Here is a 26,424-nt window from a genome sequence, read left to right as displayed (position 1 = left end):
GCCCCAGCACCATGTAGCAGGCTGGCCATGGCGGCACACGTTGGTAATCCTAGGGTTGAGGAGGTAGAAAGAGGATGATACCTAGGGCTCTGGCCAACTAGCCTATTCAAATGGACTCGCTCTAGGTTCAAGAGGAGAACCTGTCTCAAAACACAAGGAGAGCAGTTAAGACATTTAGTGTTGACCTCTAGCCTCCAGTGAACACATATAGATATGCAGACACACAGTGAGTCAGTTGTTCCTGAAGGAGACAGCTGTGGCTGGACTCCTTGATGAACAGGACTTTTGAGTCCAGCATTCAGAAGGATTTCCCTGAGGACATGGACAGAGACAGGTTTCAATTTTTTAATTTCTCTTTTCATTACCGTTTTTTGTGAATATTTAAGTTTTTTTTTATTTTTTACATGTATGAATCTTTGCCTGCATGTATGTGGTACCTGCAGAAGTTAGAAAAATGCTTTGGATCCCCTGAACTTGGGTTATATGGTTGTGAGCTAAGAATCAAACCCCAGTCCTCTGCAAGAGCAACAAGTGCTTTTAACTGCTAAGCCATCTCTCTGGCCCCATTTTGTTTGGTTGTTTTTTTGTTTTGTTTTTTTCCAAGTCAGGGTTTCTCTGTGTAGTTTTGGTGCCTGTCCTGGATCTCGCTCTGTAGACCAGGCTGGCCTCGAACTCACAGAGATTTGCCTGGCTCTGCCTCCCGAGTGCTGGGATTAAAGGTGTGTGCCACCACTGCCCGCCCAGCCCCATTTTTTTGGTAAAATTTTGGTTTTCTTACAGTTACTTTGTGAGTGTGTCTATATGTGGGTGGGTGTGTGCATTGGGGAAGACAGTTCTCTCCTTCCATCATGCAGGTTCCAGGGATCAAACTCAGATCTTCAGGCTTGGCAGCAAGAGTCTTTGTTGGTTGAGGCTTCTACCAGCTCTTGTTTTTGACATACCAGCATCTCACTGTTTACTCTAGGCTGGCCTCAAACTCACTATGGTAGCTCTGGCTGACTTCAAGTTCACCATCCTTCTGCCTTAACCTCCCTACTGTTAACACTACAGGTCTTCAGACAGGGTGGTGGTAGTGCATGCCTTTAATCCCAGCTCTGGGGAGCCAGAGACAGGCAGATCTCTGTGAGTTCAAGGCCAGCCTGGTCTACAGAGTGAGTTCCAGGACAGCCAGGACTGTTTCACAGAGAAACCCTGTCTTGGGGGGGGGGGACCACTACAGGTCTGCACTACCCTCTCAGATCCAGAGGATGGCTTCTTGAGACAAGGCTCTGGGTTCCCTTTAACCTGACATTTAATGTCTACAAGTTGTTGGGTTTTTTGTTTTTGTTTTTCAAGACAAGATGTCTGTGTGTAACAGTCATGACTGTTCTGGACCTCACTCTGTAGACCAAGCTGGCCTCGAACTCACAGAGATCTGCCTGGCTCTGCCTCCCGAGTGCTGGGATTAAAGGCATGTGCTGTCTTGTGTGCTGGGACTTTTGAAGCTCAGTTCCCACCATCCACCTTCCTTCCTCTTTCCCCAGGAAACTGGGCCCTGACAACAACCTCATAGAGGAAGATCAGGCCTTCTTTCTCCCCATCACCTCACCTTAGCCCAGGAACCGTGCATGAACAGTCTGCACTACAGAAATCAGCTCTTAAACGGTGGAGGCTGACTTCATGAGAATAAGCTCTCAGCAGGCTTCCTGGCAAGAAATGAGCAGGGTGAGAGGGTCATTCAGGGAGGAACTATATTGTCAATGCTGGGTGAAAAGGTGTGACAAAAGGAGGTCAACATAAATTTAGGGGGAAAAAGGTCGGCGCTTTAGAGAAAAAGTTGGCGGGCAAAGTAGTGTATTGCTCCAGGGAAACAATTACATAAACCTGAGCCCATATTGAAACTGGTAACAGACAAAACAGAAAACTTTGGGCAAAGCATGGCGGCTTTCACCTGTTATCTTAGCACTAGAGAGGCTGAGGCAGGAGAGCTTCCATGAGTGTGAGGTCAGTCTGTGCCACATAATGAGAATCTGTGTCAAAAAAAAAAAAAAAAAAAGCTGTCATCCCAGCATGTGGGAAGTAGAGGCAAGAGCATCAGGAATCCAAAGTCATCCTCAGATACAGAGGTGGGTGGAGAAGATGAAGAGGAGTAGGGTTGAAATGTGGGAAATTGTACCAAGTAGGCTAAGCAACGTGCTTCCCTCCAGACTCCAGGGAGAGTCTTCCACACCCAGATGATCATCCAGGGAGGCCCCTTCTCCACAGCGAGGCCAAGAAAGAGTGGATGAATCCGTCCTCAGGGCAGAGCTGGGAAAGGTGCTTCCATTTCCTAGGTGACAGGACCTTTAAACCTCATGGGTTCCACACCCTGACCACGGGGCTTGCACTCTGTAAGTGCTTTACAGACCTCCTATCACCCAGGAGAGATGTGTAAGCTGTTAATATACCAGCTGTCCTAGCCAAGGACGTAGATCATCCCATCAGTCTGCTCCCAGGGATCTCTTGCTTGATTGTTCAAGTACAGTTGGTGTCCTTTGACCTTAAGGAAGCCCTTCACTGAGATGTGGGACTGGGAGGTGGTCCAGCAGGTGGCCCAGGAAGAAACTAGCCCACATAGCAAGCCTCTGACTCAGTTCTTAACTGCCATCTCCTGACTCCGCATCTTCACTCTGGATGTTGCCATCTGAGCTGCTGGAGGGCTCTTCCATGGCAGAGGAGGAAGGAGATTTCAGTTTTTGCTGCTTCTGATACTTCACTCTGCGGTTTTGGAACCAGATCCTCACCTGTAATTGGGAGCAGTGGACAGGCATCAGCATTTGGCCAGCAGGTCCCTCTCACCCTCCACTCACTTCTGGAGCTGCCCACCTCTTGCTGTCTGGACAAAATCTGTTCTTCCTGACAAGTCAAGCATCTCCTCCAAAAGGCCACTCCTGTCACCACCCATTCACCCCTGGTGTACCTTTGTTGTTTTGTGATGGAGTCTCATACCACCCAGGCTAGCCTCAGACTCACTGTGTAGCTCCGGATGACCTTGAACTCCTGGTTCTCCTGCTTCCACCTCCCAAGTGCTGGGATTGCAGGTGTGTGCCACCATGCCCCATTTTATGTGGCACTGGAAATTGAATCCAGGACTTGGTGCATCTGAGACAAGCACTCTACCAGCTGAGCTATGCTCTAGCCCCAAGCGAGTACTATGACTACAGTGTGCTGTGCTGTACTAGGTGACAGTGACAGTGGTGAGAGAGGCAAGGTCCCTGTCCCCTGGAACTCACCATCTAGTGAGAACCAGAAGATATAAGCGGAGGCACAGAGGCTTGGGTTGGGTGATCTCCTTGAGGAGGAGGTCCATCCTAGTGGGGACAGAGAGAAGCAGACCGGGTAGAGCAGGGAGACAGCCTATGGGATGGCCCTCGGTTGACATCAAACTCAAGGTGAGGACCGGCAAGGAGAGCAGAGTTGCAAGGGAGGAAGGGCAGGGAAGTGGGAGTTCAGAAGAGCCAGGACACCCGGGACCTTGAAGGCCACAGGGAGGGAGAGTCCCTTTGGAGGCTTGTACATGGGATGTGACATCGTCCTGAACTGCACAGCTGGATGAAGACAAAGGCAAGAAGACAGCCAGGAGACCATAGCGGTGATGCGGGGTGAGGGAGGGAGATGCAGAGATAAAGCGGGGCAGTGGGAAAGGGAAGCAATTCCATCTGCAGTTTAGAGGTAGAGGGGACCAGTGAGGGCTTGCAGAGGGTTAGGAGTAGGAGGAAGAAGAGAAATCCAGGATGACTCCATTGTCAAGTAACTGGCTGGGGGTGTCTGACCATGGATAAGGAAAGGAACAGATTTAGGGAAGAAAAGGAGTTAAAGAATTGAGGTTTTGTAAAGTTTGCAATGCCTTCCCAGAGACGTCTAAGTGGAGATTTTAAGAAGGTAGTTAGGGGCTGCAGATGTAGTTTAATGGTAGAGAGCTTGTGTAGGATGAAGTTCGGTTCCTAGCAGAGAAGTTTGGATTGGGAATATAAATCTGAGCCATCAACTTAGAGATGGCATTTAAACCATGGCTATAGATGAGACTAAATGGCAGGAAGTCCCGAAGGGGAGAGTGGCCTAGAAAGGAGACAACGATGGCTGGAGAGGTTGGAGGAAGGCCAAGAGGAGAATGTGTCCAAGTCGGGGAGGTGTAGTTAATCATGAGAGCCGTGAAGCTCAGGAGTCAGCTGAGCGGAGGAACAGTTGTTGGCTTTGACAACTTGGATGTTTTGATGAAACAGAGGGAAAATCATCATGGAGGGGTGACTTCAAGAGACACCAGAGAGCCTGTATTTGATCAGTTGGCAGAACACTGGTCTAGCACACATAAATCTCCGGATTTGACACTCAGCACCGTGGTAAACGCATGTCATCCTAGCATTTGGGAGGTGAGGCAGGAGGATTAGAAGTTCAAAATTATCTCTGGCTATGTAGCAAGTTCAAAACCAGGCTGGGATACATGAGAACCTGTTTCAAAACAGATAGGCAGACACACATACGCACGCACGCACGCATGCACGCACGCACGCACGCACGCACATGGAAAAGCAGAGTGAATGGAGGAGAGGACAGGATGGGAGTGAGCACAGCAAACTCCTGAGAAGCTTGCCTACAATGGGACAGAGTAATGGCACAATAACAGGACAATATGGGGCCAAAGGAACAGTCGTAACCTAAATATCGAGTCTCTTGAATACCCACTTGGTTTTGCTGACAGCCCCTTGTTTAGCATGGGAACACTCAGAAGGTACTAGAGGAGGCTGGGGAAATGGCTCAGATGACCCAAGTCTCAGGCTTGCAAAGAGCAGAGTTCAGATCCCCAGAAACTCACATGAATGCCAAGTGGCCCACCTGTAACTCCAGCCTCAGCAAGCAGAGACAGGCTCCCTAGAAGAGCAAGCTAGCCCCACATGAACCAGCAATGGGTTTGATTGAGAGACTCTGCCTCAGCGAACAAAGTGGAAGAGCAACTGAGAATGATCCCTGACATCAACCCTGGGCCTCCTCCACATGCACATACACTGGCACACAAGTGTGCCTGCCCACATGCAAAACATGCATACACATATGCAAAACACACAGGAGAAATAAAAAGGAGCAAGGGCTAGAGGAACATTATGTTTGTAATGTGACTCCAAATAGGAATATTATATGACATAGGGAATGTGTAAACCATTAGGGCCTGTCCCCCCAGCATCCTAGTCCAGAAAAAAGGTCATGTCTTCCTCCCATCCCTTACTATGAGCCTATCAGAAGGTGGTGACAATCCCCACACAGCCTGAGCCCCGGGTCCCTGTCCTCACCTGGTTCTCGGTCAGGTGCAGCCTGGCAGCCAGCTGGGCCCTCTTCTTCCCTACCAGGTTGTGCTGCTTTGCAAACACTCTCTCCAGCTCCTCCAGCTGCTGCAGGTTAAACATTGTGCGGACCCTCTTTTGGTGTCTCTCTGCGTCCTGAAGGTCCATGGTAGGTGCCCAGTCCAGAGGGCTCCAGAGGCCTGCACAGTAAGGCAGCTCCGAGCCTGAAGAACAACCAACAGCAAAGGAAGTCAGCCAGCAGCCACCTGCCCCCTTCCCCGCGCTCTACACACACACCATTGAGGAGAGAGAAACCCACAGGCTCCAAATCTCTCCCCTTCCCTTGGCCAGGCAATTTAGGGCAGTGGGAAGACGCTGTACAGAAATAACCCCGAAAAACCCGGGCAGATGACTCAGTAAATCAGTAAATGGCATAAGACTGATCCCCAGCACAAAGGAAAAAAAGAAAATAGCAGGGCTGAGCTTGTGGAGACAGGTGGTGGTGCTTGGGGAGCTTTTCGGCCAGCCAGTCTAGCCAACTGACGAGCCCCAGATTAAGGGAGAGGCCCTTTCTCAAAATTAAGATGAAAAGGACTAGAGAGATAGCTTGGCAATTACAAGCAATCGCTGCTCTTCCAGAGGGCTCAGGTGTGGTTCCCAGCACCCATGTCCGGATTCCCTGGAGTGAGTTACAACCACTTGTAACTAGCTCCAGGGAATCCGATGTTTTCTCTGGCCACCTCAGGTGTACACACATGGCATACATTCACACATACACATAAATAAAAGTAAAAGCATCTTTAAAAAAAATAAGGTGGAAAGGTATTGAGGACACCTGATGTTGACCTCCGATATCCACACCCATGTGCACTCACCTGCATACATATGAATATACATTAAAAATAAATAAATAACCTGGAAGTGTAAAAGAGCCAGAGGACTAGGAAGGAATGTGTGAAAAGCTGTCTTCTGAACTTGACATGGTTGTTACAGCGCTGTGATTACAGGCACACACCATCGCCCCTGGCTAACTCTAGGATTTCCCTTCGATGCCATCTGCTACGGCTTCCAAGCTCCATCCATGTACCTGTGAGGCCGAGGCCCTGCTGGCAGAAGAGGCGAGCCACGTTCAGTCCAGGCACGCAGGGCGTGGAGCACAGTGGGTAGATGCCCATGCTCAGGTAGGCGGGCAGCCAAGTCGCTGCCGAGCACACCCAGGGCAGGGCCGGGTATTGTGACCGGGAGCTGAGGTTCAGACTGGCGCAGGAAGAGAGCTGCAGAGGGGTGGCAGCTGTCTCACGGCTCTCGGGTCTCGCCAGGATGGCCTCGACAGAAAAGGAGGACTCCAGGCGTCCCCGAGCTAGGCGCGGGACCACTGGGGACGCAGCCACGGGACAGGGGCCCAAGCGCCCCGGCTGGACCTCAGCGCCTGAGGGAACAAGCGGCTGGGGCTCTGGGCGGGACATGGCGCGACCCCTGAGGGCACCTACACTGGAGAAGAGCGGGAGGACCTAACCGGCTGTGCAAGGAGCTCAATAGGAGAAAGAGATCACCCTACTAACGGGACAAGAGACTTGTGAATCAGGATCCTTCGGACCAGCTGGTCGCCAGGGCTTTTAAACTTAGCGGGTGGGAGGAGGCGGGGCGAAGGCCAGACTTAATCTTCCTAGAGTGAGACCAGGCTTCTAAAGTCCCTGCAGTAGCCTTAGGTTGCATCCCACCAGGCAGGCGGGGGGGGGGGGGGGGGGGGGGGGATGCAGCGCGGGGGGTAGGAGGTGGAAGGCAGAAAGGGGGTTTCCTCCACCCTGGTGCTTTGGAGGAAGGACGTTGAGCTTACTATAGCTCACTATGGCGCCCTCCCCCTCCTCCACCTGCTTTTATTTTAGAAGGTCTTACTGTGTAACTCCGGCTATCCTGAAACAGCCTATGTGTAGATCAGGCTGGTCTTGAACTCACAGAACTCCATCTGCTTCTGCCTGGTGAGTGCTGGGATTAAAGGCATGCTCCACCATACCCCACCCCCACCCTTCTCAATCTGTAGCCCAGGCTGGCCTCCAAATCACGAATCATGGCAGAATCATGGCAATCCTGCCTCAGCCTCCCAAGTACTAGGATTACAGGCTTATACCGCGGTCCTTGGCTTCACTGTGGCCCTCTGGTGATCCTAGATGTAGGTTCTCTGTCCCAGTCTCCCCTGCTGGTGTGGGGAACAGCGGTCTCAGGAGGATGGGGCAGTACCTACTGTCTTGTTTTCCTAACCTTCACCCTTTTCCCAAATAATTTTGGGCTCTGCCTCGCTGCAGCTGGCACTGCGCCTCACGCTTGCTAGGCAAGCACTCAGCCAGGAGATCCTGGGAGAGCCCTTCAAGCAGAAGCCTGCTCAGATTCACATAAGGGCTGGAATTTTAAAATGGGTAAACGTTTTATCCATAAGCACAATGAAAAATAAACTTCCTAGACCCCTCCTGCTCCTGCTCCTCCTTCTCCTCCTCCTCCTGCTTCTTTTCGATCTTTTTGGGAATGTCCTTACCCTCAGCCCAGGGTCTCTCTAGAAAGGTCTTTCCCGCTGGGCATGCTGGCACTTGGGATGCTGGAGAAGGAGAATCTAGAGTTCAAAGCCAAGCCTGATCTACAAAGCAAAACTCTGTCAGAACAAGAAAGAAGGGTAAGTCAGCAAGAGGGCATGGTGACACTCTCCGGGGACCCCAGGACCAGGAGGTCAAAGCCATCCTCAGCCACACAGAGAGTCTGAGGCCAGCTTGGGCTACATGAGACATTGTCTCAAAAACTCAGAAGCTTGGGGAGATGGTTCAGAGGTTGAAAGTTCCTGCTGTTCTTTCAGAGGACCTGGCCTGGAGTCCTACTACCCACTTGGTGGATCCCATTTAATCCCAGCACTCAGCAGGCAGAAGCAGGTGGATCTCTGAACTTGAGGCCAGCCTGGTTTATATAGTGAGACTCTGTCTCTGTCTTTTTTTTTTTTTTTTTTTTTGGTTTTTCGAGACAGGGTTTCTCTGTGTCGCTTTGCGCCTTTCCTGGAGTTCACTTGGTAGCCCAGGCTGGCCTCAAACTCACAGTGATCCGCCTGGCTCTGCCTCCCGAGTGCTGGGATTAAAGGCATGCGCCATCATCGCCCGGCGAGACTCTGTCTTTTTAAGAGAACTAGACAGGTGCCTGGGGAAATGGCACAGTAGATAAAGCGCTTTCCAAGCAAGCGTGGAGGGCCTGACTTCAAGTTTCCAGAATCACATAAAATCAGATGTGTTAGCAAGTATCTGTCGTCCTCAGAGTTCCCACGGGGAGACGGGAGTCAAAGAGGCTGAGATCCCCAGAAACTCCAGGGCCTTAGGAGAGAGGGAGAGAGAGGGAGATGAGAAAGAGAGTTCTTGTTTCAGACAAAGTGGAAGGGGAGGACAGACAGCCAAGTTTGTCCTCTGAGCCTCACCATACAGGCACCGCGGCACTCATATATACAGGTACGCTCGTGTGCATGCTCGGGCACACACACACACACACACACACACACGGGCACACACACACACACGGGCACACACACACACACATTTTGAAAAAAAGAGAAGGGAGAAAGGAGGGAGGGGTGGGAGGAAGAGAGAAGGAAAAGAAGGGAAGTGGGCAGGATGTTCTCTGTAGGCAATAAAGAGAAAATGGCCCATGGTAAAAGTGAAAACAAAGGCAGCACGTACAGTTTAATTAACATCAGGCCCCCGGGACACTAGTCAAAGTCAACTGGCAACACCTGTGAGATCCCCAGGTCCAGTGGCCAGCAGAGGAGCCAAGGTCAGACACTGCGAGGTCCCCAGGTCCAGTGGCCAGCAGAGGAGCCAAGGTCAGCAGATACAAATCACAGATGGACAGAGGGGCTTCAACATGTGGACCACTCCGAACTGAACAAGCAGTACATGAGCGGCTCCTGATTATCTACCTGGTGAGCCTGGGAACATGACATGTGGACCCCCATTGGTCTGGCCTGGGAGAAGCCTAGAGAATTAACTAGTCTCTGTAGAAACTGCCTCCAGCCTTTGCCCAGTTTCTGCTGGAGGCCCTATTAAAAGCCCCTACAAAGTGGCTCTGTAGTTCTCTCCTCTCTTGAAACCCCTCCTAATCTTAGGAGTGTCTCTCATCCCCCCACCTTACTTTCTCATTTTCCTCAGTTTCCCTTAAACTTTGTTTACTTTGTTTTGTTTACTCCCATGTGCTCCATTAATTAATCATCATTGTCCTGAGACTGAGACCAGCCACTCAAGAGGCAATTTTGGGGCTGGGCATGGAGGCACACGCATTTAATCCCAGCATTTGGGAGGCAGAGGCAGGCAGCTTTCTGTGAGTTTGAGGAAGAAAGATCTTCTATATTCAGCAATTTACATTATTATTATTATTATTATTATTATTATTATTATTATTATGTGTAGGGTAGTCATTTGTGTCCCAACTTTGCAGACTTATCAGTCCTTTCTGGCTGTGTCTTTGGATAAATTGCAAGTTACTCTTTGTATTTACCATCTGCAAAGTGGAGAATAATAGTGGTTACCTTGGCTTTGAGGTTGGGCTTGAGTGAGGTAATTCATGCAATGCTTTAGAACTGGTCTGGAGTGTGGTGAGCACTGGGCTATGACGGTGGAGTCCTGAGAGTCCCAATTCCTGGGCTCTCCTGGCCTTCTAGCTTCCCAAATCAATGCCTAGCACTAAAACTGCACCAACATGTTGCAGCTGGTTCCATGTCACCCCGTGGTCCTGGGCTATTTGGGACATAAACGTGCTCCACTGCTGTGCCGAACAGAGGTAGAAGGAATCTTCTTGAGCATGCACTGATGTCCTGGTTGACCACAATCAAAGCAAATGGGGAGGAAGTTCCAGTCCATCACTGAGGGAAGTCAGGGCAGGAACTGAAGCAGAAACCACGAGGAAGGAGAAACACTGCTTACCTTGCCTAGGGATGGTACCTCCCACAGTGGGTTGGAGCCTCCTACATCAATTAGCAATCAAGAAAATCCCTGGGGTTGGGGATTTAGCTCAGTGGTAGAGCGCTTGCCTAGTAAGTGCAAGGCCTTGGATTTGGTCCTCAGCTCCAGAAAAAAAAAAAAAAAAAGAAAGAAAAAGAAAAAATTCCCTACAGACATGCCCACAGGACAGTCTGGCAGCATTTCCTCAACTGAGGTTCTGTCTTCCCAGGTGACTCTAGCTTGTGTCACGGTGACAATAAAAACTAACCAGGACACCTCTCCTGCTTTCTGAGCAGCCCAGCAAGAAAGTGAAGGTCTAGGGATGTGGCAACTAGCATGTGTGAAGCCCTGGGTTCAATCCGCAGTGCCTCATGAAAACTGGGCACAGTGATGCACGCCTGCAATCCCAGCATAGTGGGAGGGAGAGCCAGGCAGATCATCAGTTCAGGGTCATCTCTGGCTACATAGGAGTTTGTTGCTCTTTTCTCAAAAGAGCAAAAGCAAAAGGCTAGGGAGATGGCTCAGCAGTTAAGCATATATTGCTCTTGCATAGTACCAGAGTTCAATTCCCAGCACCCACATTGAGCTGCTCACAATTACCTTTAACTCCAGCTCCAGGGGATCTGGTGTCCTTTCTGGCTTCTATAATCTCTCTCTCTCTCTCTCTCTCTCTCTCTCTCTCTCTCTCTCTCTCTCTCTCTCTCTCTCTCTCTCTCTCTCTCTCTCTCCACACACACACACACACACACACACACACACACACACACACACCTGGGTTCCACCTCTTTGCACCTTCCCAGGTTTCTGCAGATGTAAAATGGCTGTTTAGTGCAACTATCTGGGTTGGTGGCACACTTTCTCAGGGGCTGTATCTTGAGCTGCCTTCTTTCTTTCAGGACCTTGATTCTACAAGCATCCAGGAGGATGGTGGAGACAGATCTGTCTGTTACAGGTCGTTCCACAAAAAAGACCTGATGCCTCTAGATAAAAGTGGAAAGCTGCCCGGCGGCGGCGGCGGCGGCGGCGGCGGCGGCGGCGGCGGCGGCGGCGGCGGCGGCGGCGGCGGCGGCGGCGGCGGCACACGCCTTTAATCCCAGCACTCGGGAGGCAGAGCCAGGCGGATCTCTGTGAGTTCGAGGCCAGCCTGGTCTCCAAAGCGAGTTCCAGGAAAGGCGCAAAGCTACACAGAGAAACCCTGTCTCGAAAAAAAAAAACAAAAAACAAAACAAAACAAAACAAAAAAAAAAAGTGGAAAGCTACTTCTATGACAGCAGGTTCAAGTTGGCAGAATTCAGGAGATTGGTTTTCCAGCCTCACTAGCACCTGGACATATATATCTCCCGTCGTCCCAATCATTGATCTAGTGTGTGTGTGTGTGTGTGTGTGTGTGTGTGTTGCTTGTTTTGTACGTGGTGTATGTGTGTCTGGTATGTGCACATTGAGTATGCAAGTGTGTGGGCCCATGGTTAGACATGCAGAGGCTAGAGAAAGACATTAGGCGTTTCCCCTATTGCTTTCTGCTTTATTCTGTATTAGTTACTTTTCTATTGCTGTGATGAGCTGCCTTGGCCAAGAAAGGTTGATTCAGGCTTACAGTTCCAGAGAGTTGGGGTCCATGATGGTGGAGCTAGCATGGCCTCAGGCCAGACATGGCAGCTGGAGCTGAAAACTGCTCCCATCTTAAACCACAAACATGAAGGAGAGAGAACTGGGAATAACGTGTGGCTTTTAAAACTCAAAGCCCATCCCTAGGGACTGGAGCGACGGCTCAGCAGTTAAGAGCACTTTGCTCTAGCGGAGAGCCTGGGTTTGGTTCTCAGCACCCACATAATGGCTCACAACCATCTGTAACTTCATTTCCACTGGATATGATGCCCTCTTCTGACAGCCAAGGGCACCAAATATGCATGTGGTGCACATACGTGCATGCTGACAAAACATACACATAAAATAAATTGAGTAAATCTAAAAAATTCTAAAGCCTACCCGCAGTGACATACTTCTTCCAAGGCCACACATAAGCCTCCCCAAACGGAGCCACCAGATGAGGACCAAGTATTCAAACATCTGAGCTCATAGGAGACATCCTCATTCAAACCATCACATTGCTTTGAGAAAGGGTCTCCCCAATAACTTCTTGGGATCTCCCAAGTGCTGAGGTTCCGGGCACATACAGTTGTGCCTGGCTTTTTATTTTATTTTTTTTTTTTTTTGGTTTTTCGAGACAGGGTTTCTCTGTGTAGCTTTGCGCCTTTCCTGGAACTCACTTGGTAGCCCAGGCTGGCCTCGAACTCACAGAGATCCGCCTGGCTCTGCCTCCCGAGTGCTGGGATTAAAGGCGTGCGCCACCACCGCCCGGCCATGCCTGGCTTTTTAAGCGGATGCTGGGAATTCAACTGAGGTCCTCATGCTTACATAGCATGCCCTCTTACCCACTGAGCCATCCTCCCAGCCCCCATTGATCTGACTTTTCAAGATTTATTTGTTTATTATGGAAGGGAACATGAATGACATTCGTGTGGAGGTCAGAGGACAACTTGCTGGGGCCGGATCTCTCTCTCCATCATGTGGGGCCTGAGGATTCAGTTTGGATTATTAGGCTTGGTGGCTGTAGCTGGTGCCTTTATAGGCTGAGCCATCTTGCTTTGCTGGCCTAACTTTTTTTTACTTTTCCTTTTTTTTTCTTTTCCCTTCCTCCTCCTCCTTCTCCTTCTTCTTCTTTGGGTTTTTTGAGACGCAGTCTATGTAGCCCTGGCTGTCCTAGAACTCAGAGAAATCTGCCTGCCTCTGCCTCCCCAAGTGCTGGGATTAAAGGTGTGCGCCACCACACCCAGCCCTTGCTGGCCTACCATTGATCTAATTTTTACCAAATGTTTGCTGCTCTGTGACTTTTCCTTGGGGAGACATGAATAGACATCCTACCCCAGACTAAGCATCAATGACAGACTGAAGAAATGATTCTACCCAAGACTGCTGTAGTGAACCTATAAGGTCTTTTGGGTTACTTCCAGGGACATGGGTGGCTCAAAGGGAGCTCTGTCACCAAGAAGCCCAATACAGTATGGGTGACAACCCAAGAAAACTGCATCCATGGAGCTCCTGACTCCACCTCTGCCCTAGAAGAGAGTCTCCTCTCCCTAGTAATTAATTGCTCTGTTTCTATAACATTATGGAGGGACCTGTCAGTCCTGTAAGTTTCAGGATCTTCCTGAGCCTTTAACTTCCCTTTATTTTATAGGTATTATAGATTTCATTAAGTCCTCCCTCCTCCTTCCAAGAGGGAATGTTTCAGGTTGGAAGAAATAGCTACACAGTGGAAGAGAACCGTGAGAGTGGGGACATAATTTGTCCCACAAGATAGCCTTGACACTTTCAGGCCTTTCTCAGTTTCTTGAAACAGGATTTTTTTCTTTCTTTTTTTCTTTCTTTTGTTTCTTTAAAATACAGAATCTCAAGTAGCTGAAGCTGGCCTCAAGTTTGTTACATAGCTGGGGATGACCTTGAACTCCTGATCCTCCTGTCTCTACCCCCAAAGTGCTGATATGAGTGGTGCAAACCACCACTCTAATTTTTGAGAGTTTTATTCATTGCTGGAAATTGAACCCAGGACCTGGTGCGTGCTGACCAGCACTGTATCAGCTGAGCTCCACCCCAAGACCTACTTCCTGCTTTGGGTGCAGGATGTTAATACCAGGGCCTCCTGTATACTAGGCAAGCGGTCCACTGAGCCATCTCTCCTGCCCTGTAGCAATTTTATAACCCCTAACCGGAAGCCGGCTGGAGATGGAGCTCAGTGGTAAAGCACTTCCCCAGCGTTCCGAAGGTCCTGGGTTTAGTGTGCAGCACCACAAACAAAAACCTGGAGATAGGGCCTGGGACAGGGCTCAGCACTCACAGTGGCATTCACTGAACAAGAGTAAGGACAGATGCCGGGCAGTGGTGGTGGCAGCGGTGGCGGCGGCGGCAACAGCGCACACCTTTAATCCCAGCCCTTGAGGGGCAGAGCCAGGCGGATCTCTGTGAGTTTGAGGCCAGCCTGGGCTACGGTTCGAGATCCAGGACAGACACCAAAGCTACACAGAGAAACCCTGCCTCAAAAAAAAAAAAAGAGTAAGGACAGGAGTTCAAGTTTGGATCTCCAGGCCCGGTAACAGCCAGGTGGGTGTGGTGGCCCACATATGGCCTCAGAAGGTGGAGATTGCATCCCCAGAACAAGCTGCCAGTGAGTGGAGCCGGATTGGCCAGCTCCAGATTTGATTGAGAGCCCCTGCCTCAGTGAATAAGGTGGAAGAGCAACTGAGGATGACGTGTCCTGACATTAAACTCCAGCTTCCACATGTATATGTACCTACATACACGTGTGCCCGCATGCATATCACACACATACATACAAACATGAAAATGGAAAAAGGGAAAGCAAACACTTGGAGACAACTTCTGAATTCCCTGGATACAGAATGCCTAGAAGGATTCTGCAGCCCAGAATTTTCTGAGGAAAGTAATTTTTGCCGTTCACCCAGACTCCTCCCTCCACATCATCATGTTTAGAACTTTTATTTTGGTGAGGGTGCAGCACTCTACCATGGAGCTGCATTGCCAGTACTGACTAGTTAATTAAGTGTATTTTTAAAGACAGGGGCTCACTCTGTAGACCAGGCTGGCCTCAAACTCACAGAATTCACCTGTCTCTGCCTCCCAACGGCTGGAGTTAAAGGTGTGCGCCACCATGTCCAGCCCCCTCTTTCACTTTTTTTTTCTCTTTTCTGCCTCTTTATTTTATAATTTGTTTGTTTGTTTTTTCGAGACAGGGTTTCTCTGTGTAGTTTTGATGCCTGTCTTGGATCTTGCTCTGTAGACCAGGCTGGCCTCGAACTCACAGAGATCCACCTGGCTCTGCCTCCTGAGTGCTGGGATTAAAGGTGTGCACCACTGCCTGGCTATTTTACAATTTAAAGTTTAAAAATGTCATTTAGAATTTTAATTGAAATAATTACTTCATTTATGCAATTATTATTTTTTAATTTATTCTCTCATATTTTACGTTCTGACTGCAGCTTCCCCTCCCTCCTCTCCTCCCAGTCCCCTCACCCCCATCCACTCCTCCTCTGTTTCCCTTCAGAGAAGGGCAGGCCTCCTAGGGATATCAACCAACCATGGCATATTCAGTTGCAATAAGATCAGGCACTTCTCCTCATATTAAGACTTGACAAGTCAACCCAGGAGGAGGAAAAGGGTCCCCAAAGCAGGCAAAACATCAGAGACAGACAGACAGACACTCCCACTGTTAGGAGTCCCACAAGAACACCAAGCTACACAACCATAACATATACGCAGAGAGTCTAGGTCAGACCCATGCAGGCTCCTTGGTTGTCTGTTCAGTCTCTGTGAACCCCTATCAGCCAGGTTAGTTGTTCCTGTGGGGTTTCTTGTGGTGTCCTGACCCTCTGGCTCCCCATCTTCTGAAGGATTCACGGAGCTCCATCCAATGTTTGGCTGTCTCTGCATCTGCTTCCGAAATCAGTTGCTGGATGGAGCCTCTCTGATGACCATACACTAGGCTCCTGTCTGGACTTCTCCCAGTCTGTGTCCTCTCATTTTTGAGACGAGGCCTCACCGAGTTTTACAGGCCTTGAACTAGCATCCCTCTGCCCCGGTCACTCACGGAGTTGTACTTACTGGCTTGGACCCAAGCCGTGGCTTTAACTTGTTCCTTGTAATAGCCATATCAGGCCCCATGGTGTAGGTAAACCGCAATTACTCAATCCTTCCTTTGCTGAAGAACATTCTGTAGCTTCCCAGCTTCTACCTCTACCAAAAAAAATTTTTCTTTTCAATGTTTAATGTGCAATTGATGATCTTATTTCTGTACAAAAATTCTGCAAATAGGATTAATGGACATAAATTTATATGAATGTATATTTTATGTCACATTGATCTCCAGACTAGTTTTTAATAATTCATCCCTTGCTACCTATATCCAAGGAGCCAGCACAATGCCAAGGACTCAAATGGTCAAGTAAACAATATAAATATTTAAAGCTTGGTATGATGGTGCATGTCTGTAATTCCAGCATTAGGAGGTAAGGGCAGGATGATCAGGAGTTCAAGGCCACACTCAGCCACATAGCAAGTTTGAGACCAGCCCCTGCTTTTATTAGAACCTGCCTCAAACACACACACACACACACACACACACACACACACACACACACACTGTTATAACTCAGCTGGTAGAGTGCTTGCCTAGCATGTATAAAATCCTGGGTTTAACCCACAGTACCCCATAAAACTGGGCATAGGGACACAGGCCTGTAATCCTAGTATGGGGACATGAAAGTAGGAAGATCAGAAAATCAAGAAGATCAAGGTCATCCTCAATTGCATAGCAAGTTCAAGGCCAAGCTGGCAACATGAGCCTTCCCTCAAAGATGAAAACACAGGCTGGCAAGGTGGTTCAGTGGGTAAGAGCGCTTGCTAGGACTGTCAATCTAAATCCATCGCCCCAGGGTCTGCAGAATGGGAGGAGAGAACTGGCATCTGGAAATTGTCCTCTGACCTCCACACCTGTACTGTGAGCTACACACACACACACACACACACACACACACACACACACACACACACACACTGACTTTAAAAAACAAAACAACGGCAGGGCGGTGGTGGCACACGCCTTTAATCCCAGCACTGGAGAGGCAGAGGCAGGCGGATGTCTGTGAGTTCGAGGCCAGCCTGGGCTACCAAGTGAGTTCCAGGAAAGGCGCGAAGCCATACAGAGAAACCCTGTCTCGAAAAACAAAACAAACAAACAAACAAACAAAAATAGCCAGGCTTGGTGGTGCATGCCTTTGATTCAAGCACCTGGAAGGCAGAAGCAGGTGGATCTCTATGAGTTCAAGGTCAGCCTGATCTACATACTGAGTACCAGGTCAGTCTGGGTTACACAGGAAACCCTGTCTCAAAAACCAACAAAACAAACAAAAACAAGAAACAAGAAAGTAGTGGTGCATACCTTTAATTCCAGCACTTGGGAGGCAGAGGCAGGCAGATGTCTGGATCTTTGGGAGTTCAAGGCTAGCCTGCTCTACATAGTGAGTTCCAGAACATCCATAGCTACACAGTGAGACTCTGTTTCAAAAAAAAAAAAAAAAAGAAAGAAAGAAAGAAAAGAAAAGAAAAGGAAGAAAGAAGTACACACAATTTATCAATATATTGTGTGTATAGATGTTTTGTCTATATGTATGTTAGTACACTATGTGTGTGCATTGTTCGCAGAAGCCAGAGAAGGGTATCAGAGCCTCTGGACCTGGAGTTGCAAGTTGCCATGCGGGTCTTGGGAACCAAACGCTGGTCCTCTGGAAAAGCAACAAGTGCTCTTGACCTCTGAGCCATCTCCCAGTCTCCAAATTTATATATTTGTCATGGTTAGTAGCACGCACGTGTAACCTGGACACCTGGGAGGCTGAAGCAAGCCACTGGTCATGGGCTACAGAGGGAGACCCTATTCTGTTTCCAACACAGTAACTAAAGGAGAGTTGGCTATCCAGCTGTTCCCACCCCAGTTCCTCCCCCATCTCCCGCCTTCTCTGCAGTGAGGGCCTCTCTCTCCTCTCTCTGAATGCACTGAGCACTGATAGTGAATGAGGTGTGTGGCAGGAAGTGAGCGTGATACCAACAACTGGAGCTTTGCTTGGCTATCTCCCTTAGGTTGAGAGCAGGTTTCTTCCAATGAACTGAGCGGTGCCCTCGCTGAGATCTTAGAGCCGCTGGGGAGCTGAGAATTGGGGAGATAGTTACGGACTCCCTTACCACCCTTTCTCCCAGCATTTGTTTCCTGTTTTCTTTCTTCACTGTCCCTTTTACAATGGTCCCATCCCCCCACCCCCAAGGGGAGTCATCTCCATCCTAAGGCCACATGCTTGGTGATAACCACGAAGCTCTCTGGAGCTAAGGCCTCCAGCCCACAGCCCACAGCCCACAGCCCACAGCCCACACCACAGGCTTCAAGTGGAGCGCAGCCTGCAGAGTGAGAGGACCTGAAGGCCTCCTGGGGGGGGGACCCTCATTTCCCCCCCTGCCCAAGCTTCCTCAGCTCCAGGGCACACCTGTTCCTCTTTCTCTGCCCCTCCTCCCATACCGCACCTGACTAAGAGCAAAGAGCAAACAAAGTTGTTTGTTCCTCCCTCCCCGGAATGCTCTGGCCCAGGAGGTGCTGTGTGTTGACACACACGCACTTAGGCAGTTTCCAGGGCTCTCCTAACTTCTTCTTATGTGTGTTGCTTTTAAGACCCTCTGAAGTTCTATGCTCTTTAATTAGACCGAAGTTAACAAACATGTGTTTGTTTGAGCTCTTTTCTGTGAGTTGGGTTTTATGAGGGGTACAAAGAGCTATGGGTGTGTATGTGTTACGTTTCTGCCTTGGGAACTACCGGTCTCATGGTGGGGTGGGAGATGAGACAGAGAGACCCGTCTACAATTTGCTAATGCAGCTGCCAAGCCCAGGACAGAGTCTATGGCAGGATGAAAGGCAGAGAGGTTAGGGATAACTTATTTTATTTTATTTTTTTCAGCACCAGGGAATAGAACATGGTGTCCCAGTGCATGCTAGGCTAGCTCTCTGCCATTGAACTATACCCCCTTTTTACTTGGAGACAGGGTCTTCCTAAAGTGTTTAGGCGGGCCCTGAACTCACTCTATAGCCCAGACAGGCCCTTGGCTTTCCGATGTTCCTGCTTCAGTCTTCCAAGTGGCTGAGCCAACAGGCCTGCGCTATTGGAGATGGTTTCCCAGAGATTTCCCTCTGTAGTTAAGTCCAAATCGAGCAAGGTTGGCCAGAGCACCAGAGTCTGGGTGAGATCCAGCAGAGGGGGAATTCTGTGGAAGGAAGAAGAGCTGGTCTGCGCCTTAGAGACTTCCGGAATGAGTAAGATAAAGGAGGATTGGTCAGAGAGGGGAGCAAGGATGTAGCCTAGGCTGCCCTTGGCCTTGCTATAGCTGAGGACGGCTTTGAACTCCCAAGCCTTCAGCCTCAGCCCCCCAAGTGCTGGGCTTGGGAGCACATGCCATAATGCCAGGCTTGAGACAGTCCATGTCCCAGCCACTTGGAACAGCCTGGTGCTGGGAGTTGGCAGTAAACTAACGAAAACCCTTTGATGTGTTGAGAAGGACACTGAAGACCCAAAGGTGGGAACTTCTCCAAAGGCAAATCTTGGTTCAGGCTCTGAACATCCAGATCACTCTTCCTGGCAGCCATAAGATAACACAAGGCCGGGTCAGCACCCCCTCAGTCTTTACCCATTGGCCACGTGGAGCTTAGTGCAGATATGCTGCCTTTGAATTCTCTTTTTCCCCTTCTCTTCCAGTCAGTTTCTGAAGAAAGAGGCTAGAAAGAGGGATGCCCCTGGACCTGATAGTGTTGCAAACACCACAAGGTGTGCAGGCGTTCCCACGACCCCCACCCCTCTCCCACTGGTACTTTCTTCCCATTTCACATGTGTAGAAAACAGAACCACTGGTTTTGTGACAGGGTATCATAGCCCAGGCTGGCTTTGAACTCACTGTACGAGGATGACCTCAAGCTTCTCTCCTATCCCCACTTCCCAAAGTGCTGGGATTGAAGGTGTGCCCCACCATGCCCTCTGTTCATGCAGTGCTGGGATTGAAGGTGCGCCCCACCATGCCCAGTTCATGCAGTGCTGGGATTGAAGGTGTGCCCCACCATGCCCTCTGTTCATGCAGTGCTGGGATTGAAGGTGCGCCCCACCATGCCCTGCTCATGCAAGACTGGGATTGAAGGTGTGCCCCACCATGCCCAGTTCATGCAGTGCTGGGATTGAAGGTGTGCCCCACCATGCCCTGCTCATGCAGTGCTGGGATTGACGGTGTGCCCCACCATGCCCTCTGTTCATGCAGGGTTGGGATTGAAGGTGTGCCCCACCATGCCCAGTTCATGCAGTGCTGGGATTGAAGGTGTGCCCCACCATGCCCAGTTCATGCAGGGCTGGGATTGAAGGTGTGCCCCACCATGCCCGGTTCGTGCAGTGCTGAAATCGAACCCAGGACTCTGCATGCCAGGAAGTAGCCTACTAATGGAGCCACATCTCCAGCCCCGTGACTTCTCTCAGAGCTGGTGATGTCTAAATTCAACCTGGATTTGTCCAGCTCTAATTTCAGTAAGTGCTAGGGATGTGGCTCCATTGTGCAACACCTGCTTCATATTTTTTGAGACCCTGCATTTGATCCCCAGCCCTAAAGGGGAAAGAAAGAGCATGGCGGTTGATATGTGCAATCCTAGTACTAGGGAATGCCACGGCCAGAGGATGACCAGGAGGGCCGATGAGATGGCTCAGTGGGTAAAAGCATTCGCCACTAAACCTGAGTTAAATCTCCAAGGACCAGCACAGTGGAAGCAGAGAGCTGACTCTCACAACCGGTCCTCTGACTTCCACACGTGTTGTGACCCACACATGCCCATACACAAACACATACACTCACTCAAAAGAAATAAAAGGAAATTAGAAGTTAAAAATAAAGGCATGATGGCAAATGCCTTTAATTGCAGCACTCAGGAGGCAGATCTCTGTGAGTTTGAGGCCAGCCTAGTCTACATGGCAAGTTCCAAGCCAGTCAGTACTACTTTGTTTATTTGCTTGTTGGTTGGTTGGTTTTTTGAGACAGGGTTTCTCTGTGTGGTTTTGGTGCCTGTCCTGGATCTCACTCTGTAGACCAGGCTGGCCTCAAACTCACAGAGATCCACCTGGCTCTGCCTCCCGAGTGCTGGGATTAAAGGCGTGCACCACCGCCACCTGGCCAGTCAGTACTACTTAGTGGGACCATGTCTCCTACCAACCAACCAATAAAAACCAACAGTAAAACAACAAAGACAAAATACATGTTTTAAAAAGTCAGACTTGGTAGCACCTATCTTCAATCCCAGCACTTAGGAGAAGTGCTGGTCACTGAGGCCAGGGGCCTGAGAGATGGCTCAGTGGTTAGGGGGAGTACTGCTGCTCTCACAAGAGGTCCATCAGATGGCTCTAGGCCATCCAATGCCCCCGGCCTCCCCAAATCCTTCATATTTCTTTCTCTCTCAAGAGAAAATCTTAAAACGATAAATAAACAAACAAACAAAAACTAGAGCAAAAATTTGAACTTGGATTGAGTTGATTTCTCACAGCCCACAGAGGGGAAAGGTAAGTTTTTCTTTAGAGATTGGGAGACAGGGTTAATAAGAGTTGGGGTGGGGGTAAATCTCCTTCAGAGCTGTTTTTTTCTTTCTTTCTTTTTTGAAGAGTGTCCATGTAGCCCAGGCTGACCTCTAACTCTCAGCCATCCTCCTGCCTCTGCCTTGGGAGAGCTTGCCAGGTATGTGTTCCAGACCTCCTAATTGTCCTTTCTTTCCAGATCTCACAACGGTGCAGGCTGGTCTAGAACTGCATGTAGACCAGGCTAACTCACAGAGTTCTCTCTGCCTTGGTCTCCCAAGTGATAGGATTACAGGAATATGCCACCATGTCCAGTTTTTTTTTTTTTTGTTTTGTTTTTGTTTTTGTTTTTGTTTTTCGAGACAGGGTTTCTCTGTTTGCTTTGCGCCTTTCCTAGAACTCACTTGGTAGCCCAGGCTGGCCTCGAACTCACAGAGATCCGCCTGGCTCTGCCTCCCGAGTGCTGGGATTAAAGGCGTGCGCCACCAACGCCCGGCACCATGTCCAGTTTTAATAGCTCTTTTTAAAAAGGTGGAGCTAGGCATGGTGGAGCCAGCCTTGAATCCCAGCACTTGGAGGCAGAGGCAAGGACATCTGGGTCTCTGTGGATTTCAGGTTAGGCAGTGCTGCGGGCTGCAGGAATCTATCATAAGAACTCAGCTGGTTATGGCAAAGTCACTACCTGGAGGGATCAGGGAATTCCTCCAGAGGAAGCCAAATCCCAAGGAGTTTTTGGTGTTACTTGGCTTGTTATATATCAACTGTATTCTGTTATGAAAATCATGTGTGCCTTCATAGTTTTCCCAATTGATTTTTCCCTAAGAAGGGCTAACAGTATGGACTGATCACTCTCTGGACATACACATTACAGGCATTTGGAGAACAGCCTCAGGAAAGGCTTTCTCTGGAATCAGATATCTCCCCTAGCCACTTTCAAGGACTAAAGGAGACACCACCCAGGTGGTCACCCAATTTCCGAGGACTAACAGTGATAACAACCCACAGGCGAGTCTCCTGACTTAAATTCCACAAGGAGACACAGCCTAGGTGGGCCCCAACTTTCAAGGACTAACAATGATAGCAGCCCACAGGCAAGTCTCCTGACTTAAGGTAAATTCCACAAGGAGACACCGCCTAGGAGAGGTGGACGTTAAGTAATAGCTTTACACAATTTAGCTCGGACCCTCCCTTTATATACCAGGACTTCCAGGGCACAGGAGGGAGAAAAGAGAGTGGAAGAACTAGTTGGGTAAGAACTTGAGAAGAACAAACTGAGATGGGGAAGAACTAGATTGAAGGGCTAGAAGAGAGAACTAGAGGAAGGAGATGGAAGATGAGGAAGAGCCAGATGGGGAAGAACAAGATGAGGAAGAGCCAGATGAGAGAGAAGGAGATGGGAGAGGAGCTGATAGGGGAAAGAACTAGACAGATGAGAACCTAGAAGGGACAGAATTAGATGAAGGAATTAAGATAGAACCTAGAGGGGACAGTAGATAAATAATAGAATTCAGGCAAGAAAGGAGCAAGACATGAGAACAGAACTCAAGCTGTGTATAAAGGATGTTATGCCAGAGGAATTAAAAAGCAAGTGGACGATAGAGCTCGGTGTGCTGAGATTCTATTTCCTGAAAATAGTCCTCGCCGTTAGTAGTTCTCTCTCCTGAGCCCCTGGGATGTATAATATTAAGACTGGTCCCTCTAATATTATACAAGAAGGCAGGGCTAAATAGTGAGACCCCTTATAACTTCACTACTCCAGAAGCTGAGGCAGGAGGGTTGCTTCTAGTTCAAGGTCAAACTGGGCTACATAATCAGACCCCATCTTGCCATTCATTGGTGCCTGCTCTGAGGATGAGGAGCACCATTGGAATGATAGCGAGAACTGAGTTAGGATGCCTTGTAAGCTGAGGGGGTCAGAGAGGAGAGAGCATGATCGAACCACCTGGAAGTGTCTATTCTCAAAAGAAAGAAAAACAGATGCTGCCGATGGTATGCCCTGCAGATGCCAGGTGGTGCTGCACCAGGGGACAAGGACAGACCCTGTCACTGGCCTATTGATCAGCTCGGATGTTCTCTCATCCCATGTCACCTTTCAAGCTCTTCTACAGCTGGACTTCCTGGTTGGTCGCTAAGCAAGCTGTTGCCACTGGCCCCAAGGCTGGGGTCTGAGCCTAGGGGAGCAGGCTGGGGGGGGGGGCCTCTGGGGGGAGGGGTGCTGGAGGTCCTGGGAAAGCTCGTTTCCCAGGCCAGGTGCAGAGCCTGGCCAGGCCTGCTGAGGCTCTCCTAGTGGGATGGGGGCCTGACTGGCTGTTTGCTCAGCACAGACCTGAGATTCCTGTGAGGAAGTTTGTGTTCAGACTGATTTGTTTGCTCTTCACACTTGCACAAAGTGCTGCCCCTTGGGGAGGCCTAGGAAGGGGTATAGGCTGAACTCAAGAGTCCCCAGCATCCAGAGAATAACCTAGAAAAGCCACTGTCTTCAAGCTCCTGGAGGGAGAAGAGAGGGTTGAGCTCGGTTGGAAGCTGTAAGAGATGTGAGGGGTTCAGCCTGCCCCCTCCTTTCCTGGAAGGAACAACATGAGTCTCACCCTGTGAGAATCTTGGGTAGAAGGACCTGGGTTTTGCAGGGACCACCCAGAGAGGAGCAAATGATCTTATTCTGATGTCCCACCTGGAAGGTTCTGACTTAATTGGTCTAACCTGTGGCTACAGGGTGGAGGTCGGGGAGGCTAGCTGCTTCCCAAACCTCAACTGGAATATGGACCAGTGGAGCTGTGTCCCTACCTATTCAACAGGTCTAGCTTGGGCTCTTAAGATCGTTATTTACTTACTTATTCAGTGTGTGTGCATGTGTGTGCATGTGCCTAAGGAAGTCAGAGGTGTCTTCCTCAGTTGCTCTCCACTGTTTTGATTTTTTTTTTTTTTTTTTTTTTGAGACAGAGTCTCGCTATGTAGCCCTGGCTGGCTTAGAATTTACTGTATAGACCAAGCTGTCCTCGAACTCACAGAAATCCATCTGCCTCTGCCTTCCAAATGCTGGGATTACGTGCCTTCAACACCATACTCTGCTTTCCACCTTGTGTTTTGAGGCCAGTTCTCTCACTGAGATGAATTTCATCCCCCATGTCCAGGAGTGCTGGTGCACAGCACGACACCAGGCTTCCTCACATGGGTTCTGGGCACATGAACTCAGGTGTGACTTGTTTACGTTAATGGAGTGTGGAATCGGTGGTGTGTTATATGATCTGGAGCCTTCCCTCACGGTTGCGTTGTTTGTTCTTTGGGTCCAGTGGCTATGTGAAGAAGCTCAAGAAGAGATAGAAAGAGAGGAAGACACACACACACACACACACACACACACACACACACACACACACACACACACAGAGAGAGAGAGAGAGAGAGAGAGAGAGAGAGAGAGAGAGAGAGAGAGCCGGGCGGTGGTGGCGCACGCCTTTAATCCCAGCACTGGGGAGGCAGAGGCAGGCAGATCTCTGTGAGTTCGAGGCCAGCCTGGTCTACAGAGCGAGATCCAGGAAAGGCACAAAGCTACACAGAGAAACCCTGTCTCGAAAAACGAGAAAGAGGGAGAGAGAGGGGGGGGGGCGCGGGGAGACTGAAGTCCAGTTAAGATAATTCCTTTGGGAGCTGGAGAGATAGCTTAGCAGTTAAGAGTATTGGCTACTCTTCCAAAGGACCAGGATTCAATTCCCAGTACCCACATGGCAGCTCACAACTGTCTGTAACTCCAGTTCCAGGGAATCTGGCACCTCAGACATGCATACAGATGAAACCCCAGTGTACATAAAGAATAAGTAAATCTTAAAAAATATGTAATTTCTTTATGTGTATGAGTGTTTTGCCTGCATGTATGTCCATGCACATGTGTGTGTGCCTGGTGCCTACAGAGGCCAGAAGAGGGCATCTGATTCCCTGGAACTGGAGTTACAGACAATTGTAAACAACCTTATAAGTCCTGGGAATTGAACCCAGGTCTCCTGGAAAAGTACTTAGTACTCTTTACCACTGAGCCATCTCTCCAACCCCAGTTGGGTTATTTTTCCTGGAGAAATGTCTAGTCATCCTAGATCAGTCACCAATGACAAATCAAAGTAGCAATTCCATCCAGGTCCAGCTTGGTGGACCAATGATTTTATTAGACTTACTTACAGGTATATGAGGGTTACTCCCAGGAGCGTGGGTGATCCCAAACACTCCATCACTGCAGTGTGTGTAAACAATCTCACAAAAGCTGCATAGATGTGGTCTATGCAGTCAGGCTACCACCTCCTGTATACAGCAGCAGCTCCTGAGACCACAGACAGCTGGGGTAGAGTGCCCCATCACTAGGGACCAGGAAAGGGTGAGTGGCTGGAGTCTCAGGTGGACCCCCTGAGGCTCCACCCTCCAGTGAGGGCGTATTGATAGGCTGGATCTTGTGACGACCTCAAGCTGGCAGGCACAGCTACTCTGCTTTCATGACTGTACTAGTCATGTCCTGTCCAGACACCAGCATGGACCTATTGCCCAGACCACCCTGCCAGGACCCTAGATTTATAAATGCAGTTATCATCCTAGACAGTCTAGTCCCAGCACCTAGGCGGTTATCGCCAAGACCAACTACATGATTTGTAGGGGCCAGTGCACAATGAAAATGGGGATTGTGGTTCAAAATAAATCGTTTAGGATTCAAGATAACAATAGCAGAGCATTGACTGAACCCCAACCTCCCTGTGAGCTTGGGCCTGGGCACCCACAAGGTGCACACCCAAAAAGCCTGCTTTCTGCAACCTTGTATGATCGACCGTGGGCTAGAGCTGGGGTTCAGTTGTATAGTGCTTGCTTTAGCATGTCCACAACCTGGGTTTGAGTCCCAGCAATGCATTGACCAACTGGGCATGGTGGCATTCACATGTAACCACAGCACCCGGGAGGTAGAAGCAGGAAGATCACTTTTTCCAGGTC

At 49.5% G+C, this 26,424-nt stretch overlaps 1 protein-coding gene across 1 annotated transcript; it reads right to left on the bottom strand.

Moving 5' to 3' along the window:
- Positions 1 to 2,512: 2,512 nt before the first annotated feature.
- Noto (notochord homeobox) lies at positions 2,513 to 6,760 on the bottom strand. The gene is made up of 3 exons (XM_006991549.3): positions 6,382 to 6,760; positions 5,304 to 5,518; positions 2,513 to 2,762 (listed from the first exon to the last, which is right to left on the bottom strand). The coding sequence occupies exons 1-3, from the start codon at positions 6,758 to 6,760 to the stop codon at positions 2,616 to 2,618; spliced, it is 741 nt and encodes a 246-aa protein (XP_006991611.1). The 3' UTR covers positions 2,513 to 2,615.
- Between the last annotated feature and the right edge of the window lie 19,664 nt (positions 6,761 to 26,424).

This window comes from Peromyscus maniculatus, chromosome 3, assembly GCF_049852395.1.
Source record: "Peromyscus maniculatus bairdii isolate BWxNUB_F1_BW_parent chromosome 3, HU_Pman_BW_mat_3.1, whole genome shotgun sequence".
NCBI classification, from domain to species: domain Eukaryota; kingdom Metazoa; phylum Chordata; class Mammalia; order Rodentia; family Cricetidae; genus Peromyscus; species Peromyscus maniculatus.
Note: the sequence above shows the minus strand (reverse complement) of the source record. Positions and strands in the feature narration are given on the sequence as shown.